The following is a 16,205-nucleotide window of genomic DNA, read 5'->3' on the forward strand; positions in this document are numbered from 1 at the left end:
TTGGTTAGACCAAAAGAAAGACAAATTAACTGAGAGAATATTTACATTATTTTAGGAGTGGCCCTAAATCAATACCCTTGCATATAAACACTTTAGCACATAAGGGAATAATGCCAATAATGAGAAACATTTCAGAGGGTTTATTGAATTTTTAAGCCTGAAAAAAAGAGACAAAATTCAGATGTGTCAGTATATCTAAAAGGAAGTATTATAAACATTGTTATCAGGGAAGTGTAACAGCAAGAACATATTTGGATAACAATAATTTTAGGACACACACAAATAAGTACAATAGGATTACATGAAACGGCTCATCACTTCCTCAAAGGTTATGTGACAGCCTACGAATGGGACTAAATAGGTTATATGGATTATCACAGCCTTTAAACACACAATCATACTTTATAAACTGGTAGTATATATATATATCTATATATACTTGATCATTTCTCTTTCCTGAAAAGGAAATAACCTCTCGTCCCTTTTCAGGTAAAAAAAGTAAAACACAGTAGAGTGATGTAAAAACTGTCAGTCCCTGTATGAAAGTATAAAAAATTACCTTCTCAGTCAACTATCAGCTTCATCTACAGAGACCATACATTGCTATGGCCAGAACTGTATGTGTATGGAAGCGCAGGAGGTGATAAAACAATGATGAGTAGAATCACATCCTATCATAAAGCCATCACTGTGATGGACTGAAACATACTTTATTGCAGCCTTTACATGCAGCTTCCAGTCAGACAGATAAACAACAGAAACAACAGACCAAACAGGGCAGAGAGAAAAACAAGAGAGACAAACTAATACAAAAATAAAACTAAATTAGTCTTCAGTATACTTTCACCCATATAGTTTGTCCCGTCTGTTTCAAACAAAAGTTCAGGCACAGTCTTGTTCCAAAGTTCGTCGTAGTATTGCTTGTATCCTCCATCTTCACGTTCACCTCTCTCCTCTAAGAGTTGAGGTGCTCCACTCGGATGGTGGATGCCGACACAGTGAGGCAGAGGTCTTTGTGGGAAGTGAGGTCCGCTACGGTGACTGGTTTGTACTGGATGTCACTGGCGGACACAGTCTTATACTGGTGCAGGTCAAAGGGACAGGACATGGCGTCTGTCTGGTAGCTGCTCTGTCCCTGCTGTCCTCCGTCTGCTCGGCTCGATCCTCCGTCTGCTCCGTCGTCTCGGCTCTGAGCGGACACCTGGCTTTGGTTCTGGTTCTGGTTCTGTTGTCTCGCCTGATCTGCGTTTGCGTTCAGCTGCTCGGGGTTGTGTTTCTCCATGTGTTTCACCAGATACGTCTCCTGAGATGAGGGGAAACAGTGGACACATGACTACACTGCTAAAAAAAAAAGCTGCCCGGTGGCAGTGAGGCGATTCACAGCGTTTCACGTAGAAGTGATTTTCAGAAAAAGCCAAGTAATACCTTTTAAATGTACAACCTTTGAAGTGTATAGTATGCACGTTCGATAGCTGAAACCAGACCCTCGCACATATAAAAACATGGATTTATTTTACCTTTTTGTACCTTGGAAATATCCCTAAAAGTCATAATTAGTGTTAAATACCTTTTGAGCAATAGAATACTAAATTAATTAACTATTATTATACTCCAAAAAGATACATATGGGGAAAACTTGGATTGTTATAAACTTCAAGGATGTTAAAAATGTCTTATTTTTGGTCTGACCTTGTTCACACACACACACACACACACACACACACACACACACACACACACACACACACACACACACACACACACACACACACACACACACACACACACACACACACACACACACACACACACACACACACCACACACACACACACACACACACACACACACACACACACACACACACACACACACACACACACACGTTTATATGGTTGGTACATATAAACCATTATTTTGGAGTGGACAATACTCCCCTATTTCATGTGTTATTTCGTTTAATCTTGTACTTGAATATTATTCGCACACATATGATATAGGAGGTAAAGGAAGGAAATATGAGTTGACTCACTGAGGTATAAGTGCGGTTGCAGAGCCCACAGGAGTAGATCCTGGCGTGCTTCACGGTGTGTGTGGACATGTGCACCTCCAGGCTCGCTGCGTCTACGTATCCTTTGTTGCAGTTGCTGCACTTGTACGGCTTGTCCTTGTTGTGTTGGCGCCGGTGAGACTGTCGGGGGGGAAACGGTTATTGACACTGGTAAAACACACATTTTATGCACTCACTTTTGGAGAGGCACTCAATGCTTTCTCACCTGTAGATTTGAGAGTTGCGTGAAGGATTTCTCACAGCCTGGATGGATACACTTGTACGGCCGATCTCCGGTGTGAATCCTGAATACAAACCCAAAAGCACACAAGGTGTCTTACACGGACTGCGATCACTTTCGTGGTGATCGACCCAAAGAAAGACACTTATGCAGAGGAGACACCTGACACTAAGGGACTCTCTTACCTGTTGTGCTGCTGGAGGTGGCTGAGCTGTCTGAAGCTCTTTTGGCAGAAGGGGCAGGAGTAGGGTTTCACTCCGGTGTGGATGCGGACATGTTGGGCCAGGTAGCTGGAGTTGGCAAATGACTTGGTGCAATGTGGACACTTGTGAGGCTTTGACTCTGTGTGGTTCCTGACGGGGGGGGAAGAGAAGGGGGTTTTAAAAAAGGTAGATTCGAGGAAAAAACTGTGATTGACACATACTGAAAAATGAAAAGTAGTATCATTCTTAATTTAATGGCTCAATGGATGTTAGCTGTGTATTGCTTTATTTTAAATTGTGTTTATACAAGCATTGCATCATTATTTCTGACTATATCATTTTTACACATATCCGTCTGCCAGTGTTCTACATATAACACTGACAACGCCTTCATTCAGATTGACGGTCCTCTATAAATGACATGTAAAGTGATTCAATGACAGCCGAAAACATTCAAATTAAGCTGAGAAACAGAAAGCAGGGCACGACAGCAAAGGATTTCTATCGCACGTCACACTGTTCAATGGATAATGTATGGATGGGTTACATGGGGAAGCATAATGGAAGTAAGTCTGTCTTTAAATCTTCATTCCAACATGTGTCTGTGTACATGTGTGTGTGTTTCTGTTGAGGAAGCAGGAGAAAGGACAGAACATGCAGACAACAGAAACATGAAGAGTGGGAAAAAGCGATGCAAACGAATACAGAGAGAAGCAAGTATTGCGCACACACACACACACACACACACACACACACACACACACACACACGACAAAAAGGTTAAATCTTATCAAGAACAAAGCTCCATGCATTTCAAATGGCCTTTCTAAATTATGGAAGATCTTATGGACAAAGCCCAAACTCTAAAAGTCGTAATCTGAATGCTAATGATCTGGAAAAGGTCACTTCTGGATGGAACTGGTATAGCATGCAAGCCAACATCTACATGGCAGTGTTCATATGCATCTGCACACCAATCTCTTCCCCAGGAGGAGGAAGAGGAAGAAGACGAAGAGTCTGGGCTTTCAAAAAAAGGGGGGACTTGGGCAGGACACGTTAAAGAGGACAGGGGAATATGGCGCGTGGTCGGTAGCGGGGGAGGAGGGGTCTGCAGTACCGTGTGTGCTGCTGTAAGTGACTGAGCTGCCTGAAAGATTTCTGGCAGTAGGAGCAGGTGTAAGGCTTGGCCCCGCTGTGGATGCGGATGTGCTGGGCCAGGTAGCTGGAGTTGGCGAATGACTTGGCGCAGTGAGGACACTTGTGAGGTTTGGCCTCTGTGTGCGACTTGGAGTGGATCTGCATGTCAGACTTACTGAGGAAGGTCGCCGCACACATCCGGCACCTACAGGCGGAGAGACACAGAAATGGGAGGAAGAATGGAGGAGGAGGAGGAGGAGGAGGAGGAGGAGGAGGAGGAGGAGGAGGAGGAGGAGGAGGAGGAGGAGGAGGAGGAGGAAGAAGAAAAAGAGACACCAGATGATGGAGGAAGAAAGAAGTGGAGACCGGGGGAAATGAAGCCCACAGAAATAAACAAGATGTGATAGAAAAATGAAACGCATAATAAATAGGAAAATATAAGATAAATCAATGATGACAGAAAGGGAAGGAGGGGTACACACAAGGAAAGGTGCCAAGGGAGAAATCAGGGATAGGTACGTAGATACTATAAAAAGCAGAAGAGTGCTTTACAACTAGAGAGCATGCTATTTAAAGACAAAGAGGACAGTGGAGGGCAGGCAGAGATTCATGCCTCGTGTGTGCAGAGGCAGAAAGAAAGCACTGGCGTGTTTGTGTCTCAAGTCGGAGGAATCAACAGTCCACTATAAAGCAGGCGTGATCTGCCACATCATGCAGTGAAGTGTGTTCAGAAGCGGCGTGTGTGTGTGTGTGTGTGTGTGTGTGTGTGTGTGTGTGTGTGAGATGCTTATGCAGCAGCGCCTTGTTATCTACGAACACGTCTCTACTTTGATTTGGACAGAAGAACAGGTGTGTTTGCATTCCACAGCTACAGCGAGCAGAAAAACGGCAGGTGTGTTTGTTTTGTTTTGCCGCCTACCTGTAAGTCTTGGTGCTGTCTTTCAGCCCGTGTTCCTCCTCTTCATTTTTCAGGTCGTAAGGGTCGACAGTGTGATGCTGCAAAGATGCCACCTGTCACAAGAAACACAACGTTATTTGATCATGTTTTCGTTATCTATTTTTTAGATAACATTTCTCCTGCTCACCTGTCCGCCTGCGGTCAGGTGAGCCAGTATTAGAGTTTCGTTTCCCCCCAAACCGACTCTGGACAGCGTCGTCGTCGTCTTCTTCTTTCTGCCTCGCTTGGAGGGCGCCGGCATCACAACAACATGGGGAGCACCGTCCCCTTCTTTTTTCTCTGCCACAGGATCCACAGCGCCGGGTTGAAAGCAGAAATACTCTTTAAGATTTTCTGTGGGTATATTGGCATAAAGTCGAACATCAAAGAATGCAGCAGGAGATCTCGTGTTTTAAATTGGGCATCTTCTTTCAGTCGTAGTTCGAATGGTTTAGGAAATCATGGCATGATCAAGCCCTAAGGATCATGTCCATAACTGTACTTATATAGCGCTTTATCCAGTCTTTAAGACCCCTCAAAGCGCTTTACATACGATGGACTACATACTACATGTCATGTACACCCATTCATACAGAGCCGTGTACCTTACTCTAGGACAGGGGTGTCAAACTCAATTTCATCGCGGGCCACATTCGCATAAAAGTTGCACTTAAAAGGACCGGTTGTAACTTTAAGACTATATAAAAATACATATATAAATATATAATATATATATAAAATAATGTATTACATTATTGCCTCTGAATTGTATTATTATCGGATACGATAATAACTTAGTAATTAACTACGTCTGAAAGCAGAAGTCCAGTGCAAATAATTGCAAGTCTCTTCAGTGCATGTCACAAAACGAGATGCATTGTGGGACATGTAGTTTATGGGCAACCTGCTTCTCTAAAGTGGCATGTAACCCTATAATAAACGTATTATATTCTTTGCAAGCTCTTGCGGGGCCGCATAAAATGAAGTCACGGGCCGGATTTGGCCCCCGGGCCTTGAGTTTGAGACCCTTGCTCTTGGACCTAACATTCACACATCATTGGCCATCAGGAGCAACTCAGGGCTAAGTATCTCTCCCAAGGATACATCGACATGTTAACTGCACGGGCTGGGATCGAACCCTCAACCTTCTGGTTGAAAAACGACCGCACTCCCTCGCAGCCACAGTCGCCACAGCTTTTAAATCAATAAAACAGCACAAGTACACCAACAGTTTGTAAGCAATCTCCTCGAAATGTCTTTAGTAAAAAGCGTGATTCACACGTCGAATCAAATCAAATCAAGTTTTATTTATAGAGCACATTTATAAACGAGTTTTGGTGGAGCCAAAGTGCTGTACATATAATAAAAATAGCCTACAGTCGAGACACTTTACAGCAAATACAAAAACACAGATTGTTCAGAATATCAGTGTGAGAAAAACGACACCCTCTGTCCTTAGACCCTCTGTCCTCAGACCCTCACATCGTACAAGGAAACACTTCCAGAGAAAACCCACAGTTTAGAAGTACAAGGTAAGCTTGAGTAAGAAATGAAAAACCATGAGGTTGTTTCTGTGTCATGCTTTGTAACTCTTGCGATCAATCTGTGCTTTGAGGAGAAGTGTTGGTTTATAATGTGGAGGTATCGTTCGGTGCAAACTGAACAGAATCTGCTTTTATTCTCTCTCGTAACGTAATCAGGACTCGAACTGCAGCCAACAGGTCTGATCATGTTCCTAATCGCTAAAACAACATTAAGTGTTGCATAATATGATTCAAAACAAATATTGTGTCCTGAGTTAAGTTGACTTCAAAAACTATTCGTTATTTGCTCTGCTGATTCCTTTAGCCTCACAAGGTTAAGCCAAAGCAAAAATACAATCACAAGTAAGCGTAGCTAGTGAAAAGGCTGGTTTCAGTCAGGGTATCATTTTCTTAAGATGTTTAATAAATGTACTTTCTATTCAAGTTATAATTGATCACAGGAAATGCATGATATCCAAGGTGTCTTTCTGTGTGCTTCACCTGCAGAATGAAGTGCTGAAACGATCATGGTCGTGGCCTGATGACCGGAGACAAACGATTGAGACGAGGTGGGAGAGACGAGCGTTCCCTGAGGAGTCGTGATGACCAGACCCGCTTCACAGAGAAGAGGAGACAACAAGAAGAAATAACAACACATTACAGAAGTTTGAAATGCATTAAAGTTGATGATTGTGCATGAGAACAGTCGGTCCTTATAATTTCCCTAGGATCCCCTGGCAGTCAGTTGAAGAAATAAAGTTTTAACCGACAGTTCTGTGTAGCATATACCTAACACTGAAGATTGTGACAGCTCAGCGCTCCTGTTCCATATTTCGAAAGAAAGCCCTGAGGCGGGAACAGAGACGCACAGGTGTTCATTTTACCTGCTGGCAAAGTGTGCTCACAGCCCACAGTGCTGCTCGGAGCTAACTGGAATATCAATTTGTTCTCATCATATAAATCATTTAATGTATCACTTAGGAGAAGTAAACTTAAAGAAAACTCTACTTCTAACCCCAAACGGATGGTTTTTAAATCAAGTTCTTACCCTGTTTTACCTCTTGAATAACGGAAGGGGAAACTTGCATGCCGACACGTTGGACAAAGATTTCAAATGCTGAGAAAAGTTGTGATGATTAGAAGTAAATAAGGGCCTAGGGCAGAGGTGTCAAACTCAAATACACAGTGGGCCAACATTTAAAAATGGGTACTAGTGGAGGGCCGGACTGGTTCAATGTTTATAGCAGAACTTATTGAAATGAACTTATTGCACATTTTAAACCTGGAACTAACAAAGCTTAAATTATTGCCTATAAAACAACATTAAATAATCAGATGCATTCATTTCTTATGGCTCGATCTGCAGAGTCATTTCTTATGGCTCTATCTGCAGAGTCATTTCTTATGGCTCTATCTGCAGAGTCATTTCTTATGAGTACATTTTTCCACAGGCCAACAACAGCTTCAACAAAACTATTCCCCTCAAAGAACAAACCAAACATGCCCTGTTGTCGTGAGAGAAAGTGCAGAAGGAAACATCCATTAAACCTCAGGACGGAGTGAAGGTGTGCGTGCAATATACCGGCGCGCCAGATCTAATAGTAATTAGAAATTATCCTGCAGGCCGAAATTAAATCCACCAAGGGCCTGATTTGGCCCCCGGGCCTTGGGTTTGACACATGTGGTCGAGGGTCTCCTATAACCTTACTATTCAAAACAGTTCAGCATTGACACTACTCATCTGCGCCAACACTGTTTATGCGTTTAAGTGTTTTTAAAAAGTGAGGTTTTAGAGAAAATTTGTTTTTAAAGCTAGTGAACAAACAGTATGTATGGGTCAAGGACGCTGGGATTCTCCTGCACAAGTCGTGTGAGAGGCTCCCTTTTACATCAGATCATCCAAAACAACTTTCTGTTCCTGATGAGTTGCTCAATGTGGAGGCATGCGGGGGAAAAAATACATTTTCTTTAAGAATTCAAGCAACAACAGGGTGAGTTATTGATATAAAAAAAGTCATTTTGGGGGTCAACTGTTCCTTCTATCCAGCCTCAACCTTAGGCATACCTCTGATTTTAAGTTTCTTTATGTCATATATCGTGCAGTACACACGATTAGTGTCTGACTGAGAGGGCTCCAGACTCACCTGCTGTCATGATGCCGGTGGAGGGGACAGACAGCATGTTCTGGGTGCTGTGAGCCTGGTGGAGGTGAGTCCCTCCGCCACCCTGCCCTCCACCATCTGTCTTTATCCCAGGGTTTGGGATGGTGAGCAGAGCCGTTTGGTAGTGGGATGCAGAGGACTGAGAGAAGGTTGCATTCTTCTCCTGCTGCTCCTTCATCTTGTTCAGAAACATGGCATTCTCAATCTGTCAGGAGAGGGGAGATGTTCATTATATTAACCAGACGTTACTCGCTGAAATCCTCTGGTTGCAGTCACAAATCACTCCTCCTTCTTCTTCATCAGTCTTAAAGAAAAGACATATTCTTCTTTCCAGACTCACCTGTGCTGGTACAGATGGGATGGGAGACCAGAAGTACGATGAATTAAAATGAGAGTCTTCCATCATTTCTGCAATAACACAAAAGCAAAAACCATGAATTACTGCGATACCCTACTCAGGTTACTTTGCAGTAAAGCATATTAAATGCAAGAAAAAACAACAACTGTGATAAACCTCAACATTTATAAGGAAGTCAAACCTGTTATCATTCCTAACTTGACTGGCAGGTCTTTAAAAAAAGGAACGAACACCAGGAAGTTATTTACCTTTACCAGCCAGGCAGGAATCAGATTATCAAGAGATCAACGAGACAGCTATTTATCAACCTAACTTTATTTGGTGTGAGTTGCAAAGTGTTGGCTTGTCTGTGTTTTCTCAAATAATGTAATACAATGGAACACGAGGGTACGCTTGTGTTGCTAAAAGTACCAAGAAATACATTTGAAAAACTCAACAGCACTGCCTATTTCCTGAATGCATGACCTAATTACTCCTGATAATCCACAGACTGTTTTTGTTAACAGTTTCAGATATAGGAACTAGTTTCTTTCTACCAAACATCACCTGCCAACAAGTGAGCGTGAGCAGCATGCTTCCTTCTGCACAAATATACCCGTTGAAGGTTTTATGAAAGTGTTTTTCTTTTGGCAATTTTACACCATGAGCCCTCTAGTTTCTTTACATATCTACGGCTATAGCTCAAATATCACACCAAAACAATCTAAAGTGATACATGTTGTTAAAAGATGTATTTGAGTTTACTGTCCCTTGAATAACACTTTAAATTAATACTGCATATACCGCATGGATAGTGCATTTTCTCAGACAAAATTCCAAAAAATGTAAGTTGTATTTATTTAGCTGTTTCAGTTTCAAGTTCTTGATTTTGTGCCGGCTGGCTGTGACTCAGTTCCCTCTATCATATCAGAATATTTTACCACAAACGTATTGCCACACAGTGAATCTGGGGGTTTGAGGGCTCTTGGGGGCCGATGCTCACTTTGCCTGGTTGGTCATGCAGCCTTGAACACAGCCTGGATGGATCCTACTGTCAAAGATCCAATAAAGAAACAAGTATAAACAAAATGTTTAAGGAATTAACAGATTTATTTGGTGGGAAGACATGCATGTGGGGGAATCAAAAATAGCATACGTGTGTCTCAGAGATTAATATCTTTGGATCAATACAGTGGCAACTAGATAATGCTCCAACAATAGGTTATAAAACATGCAACTATCTATACTTGACTTCAGCTAGCAGGTGTGCATTTATCATGTTTTAACACCAACACATAATATCTGACCTCAATAGGCTTTGTGCAGCAGATTCAACTTGTTAGCTAGAAGTTGGCTCAACAGCAGACCCACAGCACTACAAAACACCTAGCTAACTTTTATAAAAAGCCTCACATTGTTTACAATAAGCCGTAGCTGAACACAACGACTCCATTTCGGCTGCTTGCATCTTGTAGTTAATGAGGCCGCCGTGCTGATTAACATGCAGTTAGCTAGCAGACAGCAGTGTGTGTCCTGCAGCTGCAAGAGGGGTAAAAATAACAAGCAAAGCTAAAAAAAAAAAAAACCTAAGGGATAAAAAAAAAAAAACAGAAAAAAACCTATAGACCATCCTCACAGACTTCCGGCTGAGGACGAGTGGAGAGAGCAGACTCATGCAAATCTACACACAAATGCATGGAGAAGAGTGGCGTTTACCGGTAACGACGACTCCGTCTGCCTCCGCGGGACTGCCGTAGTTTGGGAATATTTTTCTCAAAATCTGTGCATATTCCTGCAAAGCGGAGAGAAGTTTTTTTTATTTTTTGCCTCTTCGCTTTTTTTTTTTTTTTTTTGACGCTTTTTTTCCCTCCGGTGAAGCAGCTGCCTGTGAAAGCTTCACTTCCTCCGGATAAAGTCGTCAGACAAAAGGAGTGTGTTTGTGTTGATGTCACTTCCTGTAACTGAGGTGCATTACAAAAAGAAAGTCTAAAATCTAACATGCACTTGGTAAGATGTGTTTTTGTATCCATTAAATGGCAGTTAAAGGGTAAATAAACAACAACCTTTAACCAATTGTTTCGGTTTACTTTGTTACATTCGAGTTTCTGGCTGTGAGGCGTTCACTGACTGTCGGAAGTAATACAACGCTTTAAGTGTCAGGGTGATGAGGAACTTTTTATAAATCGTTACTCAAAATGACACATTCAATATTCATATTACTACATCGTGTCCTTCATAGTTACACATCGCATTGGGAAGAATGGATACCATACCTTTATTACATTTAACCCAGCTTTTTTATTTAATCTTTATTTTATTTATGGTGTAACTAAAATAAAAAATCATACCGTTTAAATGTGAAGGAAATCAATAAATTAAAAGTTTAGTGTGTAGATAACAAGGTGTCTTTAGTCCAGTCTTTCCCAAAAATCTCTTTAACTGTTTTTGTTTCAAATGTTTTCTTTTTTACTTATTCGTTTCTTTCAAAGTTTGGGCCTATATATTTGCAAAAAAATACAAAAAATAAACTATGAGGAAAAAAGTGAGTACTTTTGGAAATAATCTAATTTAAAAGCAACTATACTTCCCTACACGTTAGTAACGTATACATATTTGCTTACATATATAACAATGTGTTTGTGCTTTAAACAGTATACCTGGCTGCTACATCTTCAGAACTGTTACAGGATGTGTATTTTGGAAATTGTGTAATTTTAATATTTGTTTTAATGCATGCTACTTAGATTAAGAAGAAGAAGATGGACCTTTATTCATTTATTAATTAAGAAATGCAGTTTCAATTCTGTCATACACACACGTGTTGTTATACAGGTACAGGTTTATACACACAGTACACACTTTTTACATCATGCACTATATACAAATACACACACAGTTATATGCACACATGCACATGCAGTTGAGAGGTCAGAGCGGAGGCAGCCAGTCTAGCCGGCGCCAGTGAGCAGTTGGGGGTTTGCTCAAGGGCACTTCAGCAGTGGCCCAGGAGGTGAACTGGCTCCCCTCCAGTACCAGTCCACACTCCGTATAGTTTGGTCTGACCGGGACGTGAACCGGCGACCTTTCGGTTCAAAGTACAATCCCCTACAGACTGAACCACTGCCGCCATCAAGCTGTCTTTGGCTCTTTTCTGTTCTAACAATGTAAATGACCCCTAGAGAAAAAATTGAATACTTTTGGAAATAGTCTCATTTAAAAACAACTATACTTCCCTACACTTTAGTAATGTATACATATTTGCTATATAACAATGTGGTTGTGCTTTAAACAGTATACCTGGCTGCTACATCAGAACTGTAACAGGATGTGTATTTTGTAAATTGTATAATTTTAATATGTGTTTTAATGCATGCTTCTTAGTTAACATTAAGCTGTCTTTGGCTCTTTTCTGCTCTAACAATGTAAATGACCCCTCTGTGGGACTAATGAAGGTATTCTGATTCTGATTCTGTTTCTGATTGCATTTAAAGTACTCAAATAATGATCCACCTTAAATCTGTAAGTCCTTGTCACAGTATACTCACATCTATAGTTTTTAACCCAAGGAGTCTACAGAGGCCTGGGGGTCTGGATGGATCTTAAATAGCAGTCTGCATATATGTGTGCTTTCATATCTAATAAGTGTTCTCATGGAATTACTTATTCGTGAAGTTAGAACCTATATATTTCCAAAACTATACAAATAATAAACATAGAAATACGTTTGGAAATAGTCTCAGTAAAGAAGACAATCATTTCCTACAGTTTAGTAATGTATACATATTTGCTTCCATATTTAATGATGTTTGCTCTGAAATTACATGCCTCAAACTGTTCAATTTAAATTACTCAAATAATTATCCACCTTAACTCTGTAAGTCCTAGTATACTCACATCTAAAGTGTGTTACCTAAGGAGTCTACACAGAGGGTCTGGATGGAGCTGAGATTCCTGCCAGGAGACCCCAGCTCTCTCACACCTCTTCAGGCCTTTTGCTACCGGAGGGTTTGAGGCCCCGGGCCGTTCCCACACAGCCCTGAGTCTGAGGGATCAGGGACTCGATTCAGAGCCAGAAAGAAAAGTTTCCAACCTTTTTGTCTTGTGATACTTTATATCACAAGACGCTTTACCTCAGCCACGTCATAGACTCTATGCATTACATTAATGAAGAAGATGAAGATTCAACGCATTTTCATTATGTAACAAAAGGGATTCTCTGCAGTTGACCCATCCTAGTGTTAGGAGCGGTGGACTGCCATTATGTACGGTGACTGGGGAGCAGTGTAGGGAACGGTGCCTTGCTCAGGGACACCTCGGTAGCACTTGGTCTTTCCAGGACTTGAACTGGTGACCTTCCAGTTGCCAAGCCAAGCCAAGTCCCTATCGACTTCGCCACCACCGCCAACAATGTTCAACAATTCTTTTTTTATTACTGCTGATTTCAATCCATATTTTATTCCATTCCACACCATGTAAATACTGTTATATTTTACTATATGTTTTATAATTTTTTATATTTTTCTAGTTCTCTATCTGTGTTTTACATTTTTGTTTTACTTTAAGTATGCACCACGACACCAAGTCAAATTCCTCGTACGTGTCAAGTGTCAACCTACCTCTGATCATCTTGATACTAGTGACTGACTACAGCTTCAAATTAAGGAGAATGTATTGTCATATTATATTGCAACACAGGGTTGCACAACAATTGATTTACAGAACATTTATTGACAGCTTATCATTTAGTCATTAAACCCATTTGTTTTAAATAATGCAACACAATTATTTGGCCCATCAAATGTAACAACTAATTGATGTCCTGTAATGGAGTAAATTGAATATTGCTCGGTTGTGTTTTTGGTTCACTTTTGGTTTAAATCTTTGAATAAGGTCCCTCCATATCTGCACAGTGAAAGTACCATACAGTGCAACTACATCCCCCTACAATGTAACAGCCGACATCCAATATTCTCCTGCACTATTTCTTGCAAAGAGTGGACGTTTAGACGCTGCCTTATCAACAATTATTCAAATTAAATTAAAGTAAGCAGTTTATGTATGAATTGAATGACACATTTAATTTGTTATGAAATATTTCAGAACTGCAAACAGTTGTTGATGTTCATTTGTCAGCCAAAGTAAATTCGTTTTTATCTAATAAAAGATTGAAGATGAATGGCTTCCCTTAAACACCCTTTCTTCTTAAAGAACTTGCTGATTAATAAGCAAAAATGCATACTTGTTGGTTTTTTATTATCTTAATCCTATTTACGATTTGGGAGTCTCAAAAATACGAGCTGATGGAGTAGCACTTGAAGGCAGCACAGTGTCAGGTTATAGCGTCCATTTAAACGTCTTCAGTTAAACTATTTTGTTTTGCAACTTCATATAACTCATAACACTAAATACAACCACTTATGCTCTAACCCCAGTGGTTCCCAACGTGGGGGGCGCCAAAGATCGCAAGGGGGGCGCCAGGCCTTGAGGCCAAATATCATATTTAGACTTTTTTTGTTTTTTTACATATAATTGTAAGGCAATACATAATTGTCACTAAAAGCCTTGTCTCTACAATAAAATATAAAAAATAATTGACTAATTAATTTTAATAAAAATTCAAGTTAGTATTAAAGACAGAAATGTATAATTCCTTCTTTAATATAAATGTTTCTTCTGCCCATAAAGTGTCCAAACCAGGCTTGTCTGAATAAACGCATTTTTAAAACATAGTCATTGTCCATGCCGGGTTCAGTTGGATTATTTGTCACAGTTGCTCCGATCAGATCGGTCTCCTCCATTTTATAGATTATTTACGATTTTTGAATCCACATAAACACATCGGCAAAATCCGGTTTACTTTGAGCATGTGTTTTAAACAGTTTAATCCCTTTGTGAATTGTTTCCACTTGCGCCGTCCTTTCATTTCTTCATACAGCGGGAATCCAAATGAATTAATCCTGAGTCCAATAACCATCAAAGTCACTCCAATAGTGCTCCTTAATTACGCTTTCATCCTCCTTTAACAACATACTTCACATTCATCCAGTTTGTGACATAGTTGTAGCATTTTTGAGACTTTTAAACTTTAATTACCGCTGTTGGAAGTTGCGCCCCCCCCCCCCCCCCACACACACACAAGGGGGGGGGGGGGGGCGCAACTTCCAACAGGAGTCATTTGGGGGGGGCTCTTGGGAAAAAAGGTTGGGAACCACTGCTCTAACCAGTACCCTTGAATGGTAAATCTATTATTTACTTATATTTAATTGTAACTGTTTTCATTGCATTTCTCTAGTTGTCCACGTGGTGTCGCTGTAAGGACAGTTATACACTCCTCGTGATCGTCAACATCCGGCGACACGTCTCCCCAACACACACCGAGCCGTCTGATACATTGAGATGTATTTAAACCTCTGCAGACTTTTCCTTTAAAAGGCAATGCTTTGACACTTTTGTGACAAACAGAAAGTCAGAGAAAAGGTTTTAAGATAGCTTTGAAGCTTTAGACGAGCTCCAGATGGGGGAGGTGAGGAAGCTGCAGAAGAAACTGAGACAGATTGGGAGTCTGGAAATAAAAATCAGTCTTTCCCCAGAGGAGAGATTCAAGGTACAGAAACACTTCAACTGCATTTTCGTCCCAGTGTTAACTGTGTGTGTGATCTTTGAGCAACATCCTGAATGTATTTCCCTCAGGTGTAACAGCAGGGTTATAACTGCAGACTTTACTACAGCACAGACACAGACTCAGTCAAACATAAAAGGCATTGCAACACATATCCATGTTCAGCAGCTGAAACAGGATGAAGACAAGTCCGTAGAGTCCAGCTGCATATCCATACACCATGAAATATTACAGTACTTTAGACGTGGCACAATTACATGTAGGATCTTGTGGTGTAAAGTAACAAAGTACATTTACAATCTCAGTAAAATGTTGAGGAACTTGTACTTTACTTGAGTATTTCCATTGTATGTACATTGCACTTCTACTCCACTCCAGAGGTAAATATTGTAATTATTCTCCGCTACGTTCATGTAATAGCTTTTAGTTACTATGAAGATGAAAAACAAAATGATCAACTCTTAAATCAGACTTAGCTGCACCTTTACCAGCTTTGATAAACACATCAATAATAGTAATAATAATCAAAACATAATATATATATATATGACTGTGAAATGGGCCAATCTGTACAACATTACATTACATGTTACTTGTTAGACGCTTTTATCCAAAGCGACTTACTGACAATACTGTGGGCAATTGGGGTGAAGTGTCTTGCCCAGGTACAAAGAGTACATTTACTTTTAGTACTTTAAGTATGTTTAGATAATAATACCTTTGTACTTTTACCTGAGTAACATTTTGAATGCAGGACTTTTACTGTAACAGAGTATTCATACACTGTGTCCATACCACGTCATGGCCATTTCCACTGATCATAATTCCATTGTTCAGGTCGACTAGAATAGATTTAAATTGTGCAATGTTCCAAACTCACATTGGTTTCTCACAGCATCTCTGTGACGTATGTGTATTCACTCATAGCCTAAACGGCTTGTTGGAGCTCCTGCCCCCCCCCCCTCCCCTCCCTGTGAGCCCAGTGTGCTCTGATTG

The 16,205-nt window shown here is 40.7% G+C and overlaps 1 protein-coding gene across 8 annotated transcripts; it reads right to left on the reverse strand.

Annotated features, from left to right (window-relative positions):
• Positions 1 to 125: 125 nt before the first annotated feature.
• On the reverse strand, positions 126 to 10,558 carry znf384b (zinc finger protein 384 b). 8 transcript variants are annotated; one of them, XM_034101557.2, is made up of 12 exons: positions 10,307 to 10,558; positions 9,594 to 9,638; positions 8,594 to 8,661; positions 8,236 to 8,458; positions 6,593 to 6,706; positions 4,717 to 4,922; positions 4,551 to 4,642; positions 3,612 to 3,836; positions 2,477 to 2,644; positions 2,277 to 2,355; positions 2,033 to 2,191; positions 126 to 1,303 (listed from the first exon to the last, which is right to left on the reverse strand). In XM_034101557.2, exons 3-12 carry the CDS (start codon positions 8,657 to 8,659, stop codon positions 956 to 958), a joined length of 1,680 nt encoding a protein of 559 aa, XP_033957448.1. In that variant the 5' UTR covers positions 8,660 to 8,661; positions 9,594 to 9,638; positions 10,307 to 10,558; the 3' UTR covers positions 126 to 955. The 8 variants fall into 8 exon arrangements, with proteins under 8 accessions (XP_033957448.1, XP_033957452.1, XP_033957446.1 ...); XM_034101561.2 differs by having other exon boundaries at positions 9,532 to 9,638; XM_034101555.2 differs by having other exon boundaries at positions 9,594 to 9,641.
• Positions 10,559 to 16,205: the final 5,647 nt, after the last annotated feature.

Source organism: Pseudochaenichthys georgianus, chromosome 16, assembly GCF_902827115.2.
Source record: "Pseudochaenichthys georgianus chromosome 16, fPseGeo1.2, whole genome shotgun sequence".
Taxonomy (NCBI): Eukaryota; Metazoa; Chordata; class Actinopteri; order Perciformes; family Channichthyidae; genus Pseudochaenichthys; species Pseudochaenichthys georgianus.